At 40.5% G+C, this 16,016-nt stretch overlaps 1 protein-coding gene across 10 annotated transcripts in view; it reads left to right on the plus strand.

Moving 5' to 3' along the window:
- The window catches only part of FOXN3 (forkhead box N3), a 214,428-nt gene that overhangs the window by 110,777 nt on the left and 87,635 nt on the right, over positions 1 to 16,016 (plus strand). For all 10 annotated transcript variants that reach the window (XM_054161925.1, XM_054161922.1, XM_054161923.1 and 7 more), the window contains one exon: positions 3,444 to 3,580. In XM_054161925.1, coding sequence (XP_054017900.1) covers positions 3,444 to 3,580 — 137 coding nt within the window. The remainder of the gene's footprint in view (positions 1 to 3,443; positions 3,581 to 16,016) is intronic.

A 16,016-nucleotide genomic window follows, 5' to 3' on the forward strand; every position in this document is an offset into this window, starting at 1 on the left:
TATGATAGAGTACTAATAGGTTGTATAAAGAGGGATTTGAAACTTTTGTATGCTGTCTATTAGAAAAAATCAGTTGGACACTGAGTATATCATGTACCTATTCATGGCAATGCATTGGTTTTAATTATTGGGGGAGGAGTGAGATTTGTGTATTTGAGGTATGAGAGAGCAAATGAATTAATAAGTTGGGATAGAGTACACAGTATGCTGATAGAATAGAAAAGATAATCAGGATTTTTTTAAAAGTATTTAGTTAAAAACTTGTGTGGGGTAATTTCTACATGTTGCTTACCTGCAACTATGGCCTCCATTTGGACAAGGTGAAAGGTACCCGTAGTAACATTCTCACTGTTCTTAAAAACCTTAAACTTAAATTCATTGCAAAAACAGTAACCTGTGGTAAGTTGGAGGAAGGTGGTTGTCCCTGGCCCTGGGAGGAGATGGCATGTTGGGAGATGGGAAAGTACTCCAGCACTGAGATGGTCAGGGGACTGTTATCCACCCCTCAGTTGCTTGTTGCCTGGGAGACAAATGTAATCCAGTGATTCTTTAATTTTTATTCTTTCTTTCTTTTTTCTTTTTTTTTCCTTCCTTGCTGTTTTTTGATTGGAGCCACTATTGACTTTTGGCTTGGAGGAGATAGTGAAGGAGCACACCAAGTGTCGTAAGATGGAAATTAATCACTAACCAATGGATCTGATTTCCAGTGATTTCTGTTCCTACTAATGACAAATCTAAACAGAGTTAACGGAGCTCTTGTCACCTCTGTCAGTCAAGAAGGATTCTTAACTGGATGACACTTCTGTTTTCTTTTTATTTTTGCTCTCTTGTGTGATTGTGGAAAAACAAAAGTAACAATCTTAAAAAAGGAACTTTTCATGGTTGGAGAGCATTGCATTTGTTTTTGCTGCTAAATTATAAGTCAGCTAAGCTGCAGTGAAAATACAGTTTATCTGCCTTCCTACTGTTTCTTCAAACAAGAAGTATAATTCTTTAATACTTTTTCTGAGAGAGAGTTTCTGGTTTTCAGTGAGATTATTTTTGGCTTTTGCCAGAATACAGGCAAGCCAAATAAATTTAGCTTAACAGTAATGAAAGGTTTTGAAGTTACTGTTCAGTAGTGACTTCATCTTGCAAGGCCCTCAACTTGAACTGACTTTGATGGGTTTTGAGGAGTAATCTCTTCCAGGTAGAAGAAAAGTCTCTCTTGAAAATAAATGAAAACCCAGAGAGGTTTGGAAACAATATGTTATGTTCCAGTAAGTACAAATAAGGTAGATGGTATTTAAGTGCAACTTTATTTATTTATTATTTTTTTAAAGCTTATCCCATGATGTAAGGAGTAAGGAATCCAGCAAAGGTTTTCTCTGGAAAATGTTCCCAGTTTTGCTTGTTGCTTGCTTAAAAGGAAATTTTGTGTTCTTCTTGCTTGGATGGAGCATGGAAGTGGAATGCAAGAGGTTTGGATTCTATTTTTGACTCTGTCCTTTGCCTAAAAAGTCACTTACCAGACTTATCGTGTCAAGTCTCTGGCTTATTGTCCCATATTTAAAGGAGGGTTAAACTTAACAACCTTGTTTTTGCAGACTGGTTTGAGATGTGTGGCATATAGCTTCTACCACTGACACCAGCAGTAGATCTTCTAGGCATCTGCAGTAGTGCTTTACTGAAGTGAAAGCACAAATATCTTGCTCCTTTTCTCTGGCCTACTAAGTCTTGGGGTTTTTGGCCAAGCAAGGACCTGGTTTCAGCTCAAGAGCTGGAAAATGTCTTTCCTTAGACTGTTCAGTGGCCTTCTGGTGGGGCACCCCTGGGAAACAAGAGGAGACACAGTCTTGAACCCTGATATCCTGAAGAGGCTTGACCCCACATTTCTGCTTCCACCAGAGCAGCATGATTTCCTCTCTGTCCCCTCTAGCAGATGTGTTCATTTCTGAAAGAAAGCAGTTACAACTCCTGTGGGATGGTTGAGCTTCTATCCTTTATTTTCAAACCAGGTCTCACATGAACTTGCTAGATGTTCCCTCACAGTCATCCAGTGATACTGGGGAAGATTTTTAATTTTCATTCTTCTGTCGGGGGGGGGGGGGGGGGGGGGGGGGAGGGAGATTTTAGTACAGATTTGGTATCTGTAGTCTCAGAAGGAGGTTTCTAAGTATTTTGCATGTTGCACTGTGTATCCCAAAGCTATCCATGAGGCAAAGGAGCACGTAGGAGTTGGTACGGTTCTGCAAAGATAAGTTTTTAACAGAAATAAGTGTCTGGTTTTGGTCTTCCTTGTGGCTTTAGGAAATAATATCCCACTTCTGGTGTGATTTTTGTGTGTGTGTTTTCTTCAACACATGAAACTGAGAGCCTTGCTTCTGCTGATAGAAGTTGGAAGTGAGAAAAAGGTAGTCCTAGGCTGAAAAGTGGCTAAATTGGTAGCACAGCCCCCTCCATCTGTTCCAGACAAAGTCAACATTTACCAAAAATCTTATTGTAATGCCTTGAAAGCCTGCCAGTGGAGTTCAGTCAATAATTAGGACCGGTGTTTGGTTTGCTCAAGCAGACCAAGGCTGCTCCTGACCTATCATTTTGTATGCTTTCTTAGTGGAGCTGAGGGAAAGATATTTTTCTATTAGACAACTTACACAAAACAATTAAAAATATCTTCACCCTGACCTCTGATAGGACTGAGACAAGAACTGAAATTGCACTGCTTGTAACTGCAGAATAAATACAGAATTTTAGCGTAGTCTTAGCATTACAAATTGACTGCTTGAGTTGCTATGTGTCCAGAAAGGGTGATAAAAGTAGTTGTTGTTTTAACTGTTCACAGTCTCACAACACCCTTAAATGGTTTAGACTCTGATTATACCATGGGTATTTGCTTGTTTGTTTTGTGGGATTTGGGTATTTTTTTCCCCCTGGCAGCAGGGAGGGGAATGATTAATTTCTTCTTGTAGTATAATGCACTGATGTCACGTGGGTTGAAGGATTAAGTCCTTTTATTTTTAAAACAGTTTCTAGGGTGTTTAAACCCCTCCTTTTTTAGCCCTATTTCTTGTTAGTATAGCATCAAAAGACACTTCCACAAATAATACAATTTTATTTAAAGTTTCCATTTAACAGTAATGGTAGCTTTTTATTTTTCAGTGTAAGGTGATGGGGAAATTGCCAGATGTTACTAAATCATCTTAACTAGTAACAAGGCGGGGGGTGGAGGTGGGGAGTGGGGAAGCAACCAAACATTCATTCTTAGGGTTTTTTTACCCCAAGAACTGTACAGTTGCAATACGTTATTGATGGAGCAATAGTCTCTTGCAAGCAAACTATATTCACTTCTTTCAAAACAAAAATCCCAAACTCAATGCTTTTCCTGACAAATACTGCTAACTAAAGAAGGCTATGCCATTAGATCAAATATTTGATTTTTTTTTTTAATTCTTTTTTCTTTGCAGAGTATTGGAAAGGGGTCCTTGTGGTGTATAGACCCAGAATATAGACAAAATCTTATTCAGGCTTTGAAAAAGACACCCTATCACCCATATTCGCATGTGTTCAATACACCTCCCACATCTCCTCAGGCATATCAAAGGTAAGAACTAGATGCATTTTACAACTCTCAATGTTTTCATCCAGTGTTGTGTATGAATCTTGGGTAAGATGTTAAATGTAATTAAGTGATGCAGTTTAGAAATGTGCTAGCAAAGAAAGCCCTGGAGTGCTGGTGGCAACCTGGCCTTGCTCAGCCTGCATTTAAGATGCCTTACTGCCCATTCTCCTGCGTGGCAGTCCTCCCATGTGAGCCACAGAGCCCTTTAGCAAAAGAACACCTGAAATTAAAATGCATGTAACCAGATGAAGAGTTCTGAAGTATCCACTTACACTTTTGCATAGATAGAAGCACAGTACCCTCACTTGAAGGAGATGGGATGTTTTTTTTCCGCAGGTGAGCTATGGGTCTTGTGCTGCCTGTGCTGCTCTCAGGTTTCTAGTCGAGCCCCATGGTCTTTGTTGTAGTTACACCCCCTGCCTAAGTGCCTGCTCTCCAGGTCATGCCAGAGGGGTGAGAGGGAGAGCAAGAGACATTTTTCTGCCCTGCCTCAGTGAAATTAGGTGTGGGGTGGGGGGTTTAACTTGATTTGCATTTGGTTTTGATCTGGCTGTAGTGAAGGAAGAAGTATATCTACAACTGCCATGCTCCATGTGGGGATGCTCTTGCTTTGCTGCTAATGCAGAACTTGTTTCTTTCACTTTCCCCAAATGTTGGCAGCGTGCCACAGTAGGGGCAGAAATGCCGGTCATGGCCAGCGCCGTACCACACCCCATAAAGCCAGGAAGGTGTCTTTAACCAGCCGTAGCAGGGATCGACGGCACCACCGGGACTGAGTGACTGCGATGGCTCTCTTGGGGTTCGGAGGTGGGGGCAGGGGGAGGTGGGGTGATGATGCTTTTCCGGAGTAGTTTCAGCATCTGCGCTGAGCCCGATGGGACAGGACTGGGGTCGAGGACTGGGCCGCGGGGCTGGGGCGGGAGAGGCGGCCTCCCGCCCTTGCCGCCCGAGGAGCGTGATGGTCGCCATAGCAACGCGGGCGTCTCCCTGGCAACGCGGAGCCGTTGCGTCACGGGGCCGCGCGGCGCTGTGTGGCGAGGGGGCCGGCCGTGGGGGCGCCGCGCGCCGTTGCCGCGGTAACGGCGGGTACCGGGCGGTGCCGGATGGTCCCGCTCAGCGACGCCAGCCCCGCCGCGCTCTCTCGGAGTCGGGGCCCGCTACCGGGTGTTGTGTTCCGCGGCAGGCCGAGGGCTTTCCCCCGCTTTGAAGTCAGCGGCTGGCTGATGGTAAGCCGGTGAGGAAGGTTTCCTGGAGCAGCAGAGCTGCAGCTGGCTCCTTCTCTGATGTGTGGAGCGAAGGGATTTTTTTTCGCTTACATTTTCTCCAGTTCCCAGCGATTTCACTACTACAGTGTTTTGCAGAAGGATAGATAAATAATTTGAGTAACTGCATTGAAATTGTAAGTTGTGTGTTTAAACATGGCTTGTATCCAGAGCACCACTTCATTGTTTCTGTTTAAAGAGTATTTGAATTATGCCCATACAGATTTATTCAAATATTGTCGTATCAAGTAAAAGTGTAATGCACATCTAACACAGAAATGGAAGGATTTTGCTCCCTTCTAATCCCCCCAAACAAATAACTCCAGTAAAGACACAGGGTTGAAAGCAGGTGGATTTATTTTTTTTTTTAATGTTTGAAGTGACTGTTGACTTAATGGATCAGGTTTGCCAGAACCACTGAGAAATTTGCTGGCAGATGTTGCCTGTAGGAGCTCACAGATAGCTTTTCCAGGTTAGTTAGAAGGAAGTGATGCAGCAGTGCTGGTGCTAGCAGTGCTTGCAGGGATGAGCCATACAGGTGCCCTGGCTGGGTGTTAGGGAGTCTGTCCTGGGTGACTGCCGTGCAGACTGTGGGCCCGCTGCTCTACTTGCTGCATGTGGTAAAGAATGCCCACGGAGCTGCAGACCTTGGGCAGAGGTCATGCTGCCCCCTGGGTGGCTAGAACCTGATGACCTGTTTTCATGTGTGGGAGAGCAGAAGCGTTTTCAAAGACTGCCTGCATTCACCAGTGCCCAAATGTAGCTGGGCAATAGCAAAGTTGTCTTCTGAGTGAGGCAGAGGAAGAATGCTATCAAAATAACCCATGAGTGAGTCCCAAAACCAAAAGATAAACTTCCTCTCCTCGGAAACCAGGGGGTGTCAGAGCTGCTACTGCACTGCTTCTGCAGCTAAGTGCTTTCCAGTCGTTCTTTGTAGTGGCTGCATCACAAACCAAAGAGCTTGTGTGGCTGCAGTAGCAGATGCTTCATGAATAGAGAGACCCAAAGGAGGCTGGATTTTGTATGAAGAAGTTTTGGTCTTACTGTTATTTTTAGCTGGATGTCCTTCAGAAATTCCACTGTCAAGAAAACATAATTTTCCTATGGTTTTCTAAAATACTTATTTGTTGTCTACTAATTACTGGCAAAATATCAAAACAAGGCTGGTCTAGACCATCAATGACTGCTGAATTGATTTAATTATGCATTGGCAGTTGCATGACAATTTTTTTTCAAATATATTTCTGATATATTGATAAGGAGCTGAACATTCCCTGCATTTGGATAAACAGTAATCCCATATGTGTGTGATTTCTTTCTCATGTGTACAAAGGCTTCAATAATGGATAGAAAATGTGAATTCACTCTTGGATCTCCAAAACAATGCATTGTCATAATAACAGATTCCAAGGGAAAGCTTTTCTGATGGCGAAGATAACACGTCTAAAAAAATCCTTGAGTGGCAAAGGTTTTGCTGAGCATCCATCTTATGTAACTGAAGCCCACAGCTACGAAAATCTGTATAACCTGATATTAATGAAGTATGTCTGGAACCAGAGAATTTGCCAATAGTACTCTTGCCTCTAGGAAGGAAGGGAATTAATCAGAGGTATTACAAGGTTTATAAGGATCAGTTGGCACAATTCCACAGAGGCAAATTGACCTATTGCTTGTCTTTATCAGATGTTTTAAAAGAATAAGGATACACAAATGAATCACATGTTCTGTTTAGTATCTGCATAAGCAGCTTAAGGGTGAATTGAGCACAGAGTGAAGGAATGTATTGTAAAAATATCACAAGCAAGATGATCACTGAACAGACAAAGTGTCCCTTTCTGAGCAGAGTTAATTAAATCAGATAATTTAACCTTACAACTTCATTAGAGCGTCCTGCATAAACATGACAGGAAGAACCTTCTATGAAGGAGTTATACCCATCTGGATGATGGAGTCAGTGTTACGTTCGTATCGTTTTGAGATCAGACATATGACTCAAACCAGTAGGTTTGGATTACATTGGGTTCCATGTGCAGAAGTGCAAGGGAAAAAAGGGCAACCTTTCAGTCTTCGTACATGAAAAAGGACTTCAGACTACAGGTGTCTGAATTGCTTCCGCAATTCAGGGTGAAGATTATCTTTAAGAAGGAGAGTATAGTAGTGTGAATTGTTTCCATTTTAATTGGGTGTTGAGTGTGTATTCTTAAAAAACAATACTTATGCCAAATAGCTAAAAAGCCCTTGGATTTTTATCTGGTTCTTCTAATTGAAGCATATATCATGTCACTTAGGATTAATTTCAGGGATGAACTAGCACTCATGCACAGCACTATAAAGAAAAGGCTCTCCTTGGTGTGGAAAAATCAGTGCTTTATTCTAATGTGTTTCTTTTTAAATATTTACAATAGCGTTGTCGATAGCAACCCTTAAATATATTTATAGACACAACATCAGTTAGGTAACTATGTAAGTCTGTGTCTTCTATAACTGAGCAGTAGGTAGGATTTTTTTTTTCTTCTAGTAGTGCTTCAAGGAGATCTTAAATAGATTTTTCTTTTCCCTGTATGTATTACACAGGGCTAATTCTCAACTGTATTTCTTCTATTGCTGAAAATTGTCAGGAAATGTAAAATAACAGAAATAGTTTCACAGGTGGATAAAAAGTAGATCCCTTTGCAGACCTGTGGAGCGTTATTGCACGGCTTTTCGTATTTACAGTGTGTTTTGCTAATTGTAGTTTTCAAACCACTGGCAAATGTTGACACATCTGTCGTAAGTTGCTCTATGTGATGAAGTTGCACACATGCCCAGGATGGAAACTGAAGAGTGGTTTCTTTTTTGCATTGCCTTAGTCTACTCGTTCATAAAGGCTTCGCTGGGCTCCTTGTTGATTTGCTCCTTCCTATTGAAACAGCTCCTTTTGGATAACATATAAGCACTCTTTTTATCTGTACACTTTTTAAGCTGAGATCAGAAGTGATCTTCTGAGGCCATTTGGTGAAGCTGGTGAAGCAACCTTTTGCCATTCACTGAAAATTTCAAGGCAATGAAAGACACTGCAGGATGTCTCCTTGCAAGAAGGGACTTGGAAAATAAATTGATTGGTTGTCCTTTGCAATCTGGAAGTACAGATTGAATTCTGTATTTCTGAGTTTTGCTTTCAATAGGAAATGAAGCTGACCATAGAGCAGTCTAATATTAATTTATGTGCATGTTACAATCCCTTTATAAAAATCAATCTAAATACTTGCTCCCTGAATAACACCAGAATGAATTTTTTCTCTTGGTGTGGTGTTAAGGTGGAGTCTTCGGGGAATCTTTTGTTGCTTTTGTAGTTCAGAATGGCAGGAAACGCAGGTTTGAAGAGCATCTGTACTTCAGGATTGTGCCCCTTTATTTGTGCTTTCTGGAATGGATGTCAGGTAGGAATAACAAAAGAAAACAGAATTTTTTGTTGAGTGGATAACTGTAATGCTGTAAGTACATAAGCATTTGAGGACTTTGTCAGTCCAGGACTTGTTTTCTGACATATTCATATCAGATCTCTAGCTGGTAGATTTCTGTGATATGAGAAGTGGCCCATTGAGCATAGTTTCAGAAAACAACAGATCAGCTCTTACCTTTTAAAAGGAACTTAGTATGAAGGAGGCAGAGGGGAGGGAGATAAATTAGGAAAGGTGGCAGCAGAGCCTAGAGAGAGAAAGAAGAGCAGAAAGTCCGAGTCTGCCCTCTTTCACACAACAGTTTTATGCATCTGTTCTTCAGCATGCTTCTGTTTAGCAGGAACAGCTGGTGGAAATAAAAGCAACCCTCTAGTCATGTCTTTGTCCCTCTCAAAATTAAATAAATGCTCAGCTGAGATGTTACCAATTTTTCCTCATCTATACCCTCAAAATAATACAAATGTCTTTTTTCCCATTTTCGGAATACATGAAGATTTGGTTGTGTCTTTGTTTTGGCTGTATGTTTGCAGACATCTGGTAAAGAACTGTGAGGGAGCATCCTTTCCTTAGATGCTGAGCAGCCTTTGCTTTACATTGTATTATTCACAGTCACATTTGTTGAACAATCTTCCCAGTTATGTGGGGGGAGCGGGGTGGTGGTTATTATTTTTTTCTTCCTCTCTACTCTATGACTTCTATAGGTAGATACAGCCTTATTCCAAAGTTAGCTTGGAATGGTACCATAGGTATTTCCACTTTGGTTCATGGGAAAAGGATAGCCTAGGTATGTATTTTGTTTATTTATAAATCCCTCTCTAAGCCTGGAAATTTCACTATGAGAATTGTTAGAGTGGCCTCATTGACAGAGCTGTAAATTGCTGACTGCAGAAACTTGGAAGCAAGTGACTGAGACTGTCTCCTGCAACACCCCATCTCTCTTCTTTGCTATCTTCAGGGTGTGTTCTTGTGCAGTTAGGGCATATGTTTTGCAGTGCATGAGCTGTATGTTACAGCAAAAAGCAGAAAGCATGGACTACACATCTCCTTTGGTTACTTGGCAGGGTTCAATCCATCTTTCACCCTTTGTCCCATTAATAGCCATTGCATCACTATTATAACTTGAAGCAGTTGCATGTGTGGGGAATCCTTGTAAGGAAATTCAGTAACAGTTCACTGAAATTTTAGTAGTTGAAAATTAAGACTTGGGAGCAAGTGATGAACAGTGGATGACATGAGCATCATGTTTGTTAACAGTATTAAGCAGTGGAAATGATCTGACTTCTGCATTTGAAAACAGACTCATGAGGCTTGGGAAGCTGCAAATAGTATCATAGTGTGTCATATCTTATTGCTCTTGGAGTCAGGAAATGTTATTTCCAGAACTCAATTTTATTTTATTTTTTAATTTTGGGTTTTCTTCACTTCTCCTTTAGTTATTTGCTTTCTTTCCTTTGGTGCCTGTAGTGAGATGTACAGGGGAAAATCGCCTTACTTGCTGTTCTGTTGTAAGACTGAAATTCTCAGAAGAGTTTCTAATGTCATGTTAATAGTAATAAAGTTACTGTGGTTTAAAAAAAAAGTTATGGTAATTATAGAATCTTCCAAACAGTAGGGAAGGGGTGACTTTTCTGGAAAGGCTACTCTTGTGATTTTAAGACATTGTGCACTTCAACTCCTTGTGATTTGTTCAATGCTCATTTAGACTCAAAGTAAAGTGCATTGAATAAATAGGAAAGAATTGCAGCTCTGGCTTCAACAAAAGCCTGCATGGACCTTTCTTCCTTCTACCTGACATTTGAATGTATATTAGGGAATGGAGAACATATTTAAAGTACAAGAGAGAGTTTTTGCTCTGTGTGTGACACTCCCAACATTTGTCTAAATTATTTGTTCTGTATGTAATATCCTTCTGATAATGTCAGTTCTGCACACAGATTCAATAGCCTTGCCTAATGGAAGAGACCAAGCGTGTAAGTGACAGCCCCTCATCATCTTGGGACAGTCCAGTTGTGTCCAAGAGGTGGAGAAACTGGCTGCAAGTGACCCACCTTCTCTCCAGGTTATAACAAAAGGTGACAGCTGTACTATAGAAACACTGGTTGTCCATAGGGAAACATCCTGGGAGATGAGCATGGCCAGGGAGAATCAGTTCCTCTTTTCTCTGCACAGTCTTGTTTCATTGCTGCTTGTGGTGTGACTGGAAAATCTGAATGAGATGAGGTCCATGTGATATAGGTGAACCACCAAGTCTTGAGTTAACCATCAAGGGGTAAAACACTGACCTAGATAGTAGACCCCCCAGCCTGGAACTTAGGCCAGCTGACAGCAAGTTGGGAGATACTGAGCTTCAGAGAAAGATGTACTGACCTTCAGACCTCATAGGCCAGCATGTCTTTGTCGTCAAAAAAAAATCCTCTCTGGTTTCCACACCGCCCTGTCATAAGGGGAATCTGTACCAGTCCACATTGTCTCAACAGTGTTTCCAGTTACTTTATACATGCAGTTGTAAGTACATTTGTATTTCATGCCTGTGTTAGGCATCTGTAATCCCAGCCAGTGTATCGATCAGTCTTTCTGCAAATCGTTTTTTAAAATCCTAAAGACCCTAAATCTTAAACTGAGAGTTGATTCCCCTTGAAGCTGCTTCTTCAGTTGTATTCTCAGATTAAAAAAAGCACATAAATTCAAAACAAATTTCCACAGATGAGACTGTCTGAATCTTTATTAGCCAACACACTTTTTCTGGGTTCCTTAGGCTGCATACACAGTATACTGTATGCTGCTAGTGTAGTATCTCTATATGTAGCTTGCTTGGTATGCTTTCTGAAGAAGGCAGGGGGGGTCATTGGTTCATTTCAAAAAAGCAAATTTGGAGATAAGTTTGTTAATATTTGAACTCTTGAATTGTGATTATGAGTTTTAATGTCATAAAACTTCAGCTCAGGGTTAGAGTTTCAGGTTATGATTACTGACAATGTTTGTTCTGCTGTTGTGACTCCCTTGATCACCATGGTACCTGGATTTCTGTTTGTGTCCAGTTTTTAATGTGTGTGAATCTGTCCTCTGTTGTATGATCCTGCTATGTGAAAGTGACATTCTTCCTATTTTGGTGGAACTGGGTTTTGTATGAATAAAACTATTTTGCCAGAGTTGTTTCCATTCATAGGAATGCCCATGCCTTGGAGGAATAAAAAATGATTGGCCTTAAATGGTATTAAAATATCTCATTCTGAATAAAAAGCATAGAGGTTTGGGGGTTTTTTCATACTGAAACTTTTTTTACACTTGGAATTTGAATTTTGACTTTATGGTTTTCATCTTGTTATAATTTTTATAAGATACCTGTTTTTTTGCAGCTGAAGCTGTTCTACCCTATGACTGCATGCATTTTTAGTGATAAATGTGCAAACCTGTGGGGTTTCAGTGCACAGGTATATGCAAATACAGTGCACTTTTTTACGTCAAAAGGCAGCTTGGCTGCCAGGGAAGCTGCTGTCTTTTGCACTTAGAATCAAAATGCACTGGTTTAGTGCAGGTGACCTATTTTCATTACAAAAGAGTAAGTACTTAGAGCAACAGTGACAGCAGAATTGCTTGAGACAGCTTGCCTGAAGTAGGTTTGTGCAGACAGTTTGACTAGCAAACACATTAGAGAAGTTCATTTTGTTGATGAATAACTTGTGGAAACCAGGAAAGGAGTGCTGGTAATGTAAAGCCTGGCTCTGCTGCCTCTTGAAGTGCAGTTGTTTGGGTTGTCACATACACCTCTCTACTTACCACCTCTGTACTTACCACCTCTGTGTTTTAAGATTTTTTTTTTCTTCCTTTGTAAAAGGGGAATGCCTGAAGAGATTGACCTGGTCAGATATGAGGATGGATCAGAGTTTTATAAAATATCTTTCCTTTCTCTTTACCTTGACTCATTTCTACTTTGTTGGAAATGTCCTCCTTTTAATTGCCAGAATTTGCTCTGTAGGCTCATGCATATGCTTCAGTTGTGTAGGGTAATTACTCATTGCTCTGCTCTTAAATCATCCAAGATTGCACAGCCAATGGGTCTTACTAATACAAATGTAAATGTATTACTTTCTTGGCTTGCTGCAGCATGCATGCACTTGTTAAATTTTCTTTTCATTAGGTTGTATGACATATTTTAGGTATTACAGCCCATACTACAAGGACTTTTATTTGTGAAAATGGGATAACTGTAGTTTATTATTTTGCCCTTTTCAAAGGTAGCAGTCAGTGTCCAACTTTCTACAGCTGGTGAATTTTCACATTTGTTGCATATGGCCCCTTGACTGCTCTTCCCAGTTCTCTATGCTACAGTTTTCAGCATCACTGATGGGCTCTCTGTGTTGTGTGCCTGGATAATATAAATATTGCAGAGATCTATGCTTCTCACTGTTTTTGTTTTCTGTAACTATTTTTATCAGGATTCCACTTTATTTCCAAAATAAGTTCTGTTCAGATGGTGTTACAGACTTGATGAAAAACTTAGTAAGGTTTATTTGAAACACTATGATTTTCAGAACAAGGTTTTTTTGGACCCTTTAGTGTTTAGAAGCATATATAGTTCTGGATTTTATTTTGTGTGAGTGTGGTGGTGATGTAGTTTTTCAAGACAGAATGTCATTGCAGGATGCAGGTTCTAGTAAAAGTGTATGACAGAGAGAGGTACATTTAGCAAATTTGGCATCATTAATTTTTATAGCATTAATTTTGATCTGGGTCAGAAGGTGGAGGAAAAAATGTAAGCAAAAAGAAATTGGGTTATTTTCAATTATGTAACTTCCCTGAAAGGGCTTTTTTTTTCCTAGGCAGCTGTCTGATCAATGGCAAAATTCATAACAACTCCCCAAGTATTTAAGTTGTCTATTAATTGGAGTTCCTTCTCTATATGAAGAATAGTTCTCTTGTTAGCTGTTTTGCATATGAGAGGTGAAGACTCACGAGATTAAAAAAGGAAAACCATTAATTAGAATGAAATAATTTTCTAAAGGGAATTAATAACAAACAAAGCTTCTGCTGTAGCCAGCTTTTATTTTGCAACTAGCAAGTATAACATAATATACATGGAAGACTTTATACAAATACATTTATTCTGTGGTATTTATACAAATATATTTATTCCATAATCTTTTTCTGCTCCCTGGGTATATTACCATCAGAACCCTGTTTTCAAAACAAGTTGTACTGATGAGCTCTCTGTTTTGTAATGATAAAGGAACAAGAGCTCTCAGAGTTCAGTTTGTGTTGAGCGTGCTGCAGTTCATTTTTGCCTATTTCTGTGCCCATTTGCCACCCTCAATTTGCTACAGTGGGTATGAAATGCCCTTGAGAAGAATGGCTATCACTCTGTGGGTGGTACTCTCAGGCACTACAGTTGAAAACCCCATTAACAGTTGACATTGGATCAGTTAAAAACACCCAAAACTGACAGGTGAAACTTTGCACAAGCTGTTTGGATTTGCCACTGAGTTTGCCCTTTGGCTAGTCTAAGATGACAAAGGCATATTTGAGCTTTAACCATACATGTGACAGCCTCCAGACTAGGTCTCAAACAGCTGCCTAAGAACCCTGGGATCAGTGATGTCTGATTGCTCAGCAGAATTTTAGTGTTTGGTTTTATTTTGGGGGGGTTTTATCCTTGTTTCTGTATTTTCTTTGGCCTTGCCTTTGTAAAGTCATTTTAAGATGCTATTGCTGTCCTTGTACAATAGCAAACTGTCATCTCAGTTGTGCTGGTGAAGACACTTTTGTAGTTGCACCGTAAGTGGGATCCCAGTGATTTGTTTTTCTGTGATTGTTTTGTTCAAGGAATTAGGTTTTCTTCAAACTGCCAGTTGTCAAACAGCAAGGTAGAAAAGAGAGGTTGCTTTGATGCTATAAACAAATTAACAGTATCCCTCTGCTAATGCAGATGCTCGATTTTCACAGGCAAGTCTCTGGCTCAGTTGTATTGCTATTGTGAACATTGACACTTGGGTGGAAAACTTGACATTTTGATGGCATGTGAGGAGGAAGCAAGCAGATAGACTCTGGCTTATCTTTCTTTGGTCGCTGACCAGGCACAAATAATGAACTTATTAGACTGAATTAATCCCTTGAAGGAAATGGTCTGAAATCCATCTGGTAGAGTGCTGAAAAGCAGACTCAATAAAATTGTAGAAAATTGACTGGAGGAAGGAGTTTTCTTTTGGCAGAAAGCTGAATTGGATGACCTGAGGAGAGTCCTCTGTCTGAAATTTCTAATGCAAAGGCAAACAGAAATAAGCGATGGATCCTGTGCAAAAGGTTTGTGGATGGTATTTTCAAGAGATGGAGAATTAAAATGAACTTGTTCTAGTGGTGGGGAGCCTAGTGTTCAGAGAATGGTAATATGCACAGAGCTAAGCAAACTTATTACCCATCTTAATTTAAAAAACACCAAGACTATGGTACAAATGAAGAAAAATCATCAGTAATTTCAGCTGTGTTCAAACCTGCGGTCTATTTCTGTGATTGGAGATACACAACAAGTTCCCACTGTGTGACTCTGTACCCACACTATTTCTAGAGGATACTTGCAATAACAGATGTGCCTTTTTCCCCAGCGATAGTAGATCCTGGCTGCATGTGCCAGAGCACATGCCTTATGCAACAAGTTTGGTATTGCCTCTTTGCGCTAACAGCAGATTCCCTAAATCCAGTGAAACCTTGTGTCTTGTATACTGGCTTCTGTAGAGTCTCAGCACCTGACAAGCCATCTCTTAGTGATGCTTCCCAGGAAGGGTTGATCTCTCAGGACGGTGAGGCAAGTATTATCTTTTCTCTCTGTTAATGCTAATGTATTCATAGGATACCTGCTTGCAGATACCTAAAAGGGAGTGGAACATCTTCATTACAAGGAAAGACTGAGCGAGCTGGGTCTCTTTAGCTTGGAGAAGAAGAGACTCAGGGGTGATCTCATTAATGTTTATAAATATGGGAATAGCAAGTGTCAGGAGGACAAAGCCAGAGCCTTCTCAGTGATGTGCAGTGATAGGACAAAGGGCAGTGGGTACAAGCTGGAGCATAGGCGGTTCCATGTAAACGTAAGGAAAAACTTTTTCACTGTGAGTATGACACAGCACTGAAACAGGCTGCCCAGAGAGGTTGTGGAGTCTCCTTCACAGGAGACATTCAAAACCTGCCTGGATGTGTTCCTGTGTGACTTGCTCTAGCAGGGGGGCTGGGCTAGATATTTTGAGGTCCCTTCCAACCCCTAACATTCTTTGATTCTTTAAAGGTGTGCAGTAGTGAGTGAGGGTGTGGGTGTCATCACAACTACATTTAAGCTCCAGAGCACTCCTTCAAGGTATGATGGAAGCAATGTGTATCTCATCAGATTGTGTTTCTTGTATTGTCCTTCAAGACAGTAAAGATACTGTGCAATATCAAAGTGTTAAAACTTTATGTGGACTCCTGGTTACAGAGTTTTACCAAGCTGAAAAACTTTTGAAGCTTTTGTCCTATTTTGCCTGATTCAAAGCTCAAGATTAGCCTTGGTTTTGCTGGAAACAAGTGTCCATTGGATGTAGCTTTTTTGTGGTTTTGTTTTAATGCATTTGCTAGATTGAAGTTTCCAGTTACGGAAGAACTAATTTTGCTTCCAGAAAGTCTGGCTGGGAAATGGTCAACACTGATAGTACATCAGTAAGAGAAGTCATTGTTCCTTTTTGGCACTACCTGCAA

The sequence above is a fragment of the Dryobates pubescens genome, chromosome 5, assembly GCF_014839835.1.
Source record: "Dryobates pubescens isolate bDryPub1 chromosome 5, bDryPub1.pri, whole genome shotgun sequence".
In the NCBI taxonomy this organism is placed as follows: Eukaryota; Metazoa; Chordata; class Aves; order Piciformes; family Picidae; genus Dryobates; species Dryobates pubescens.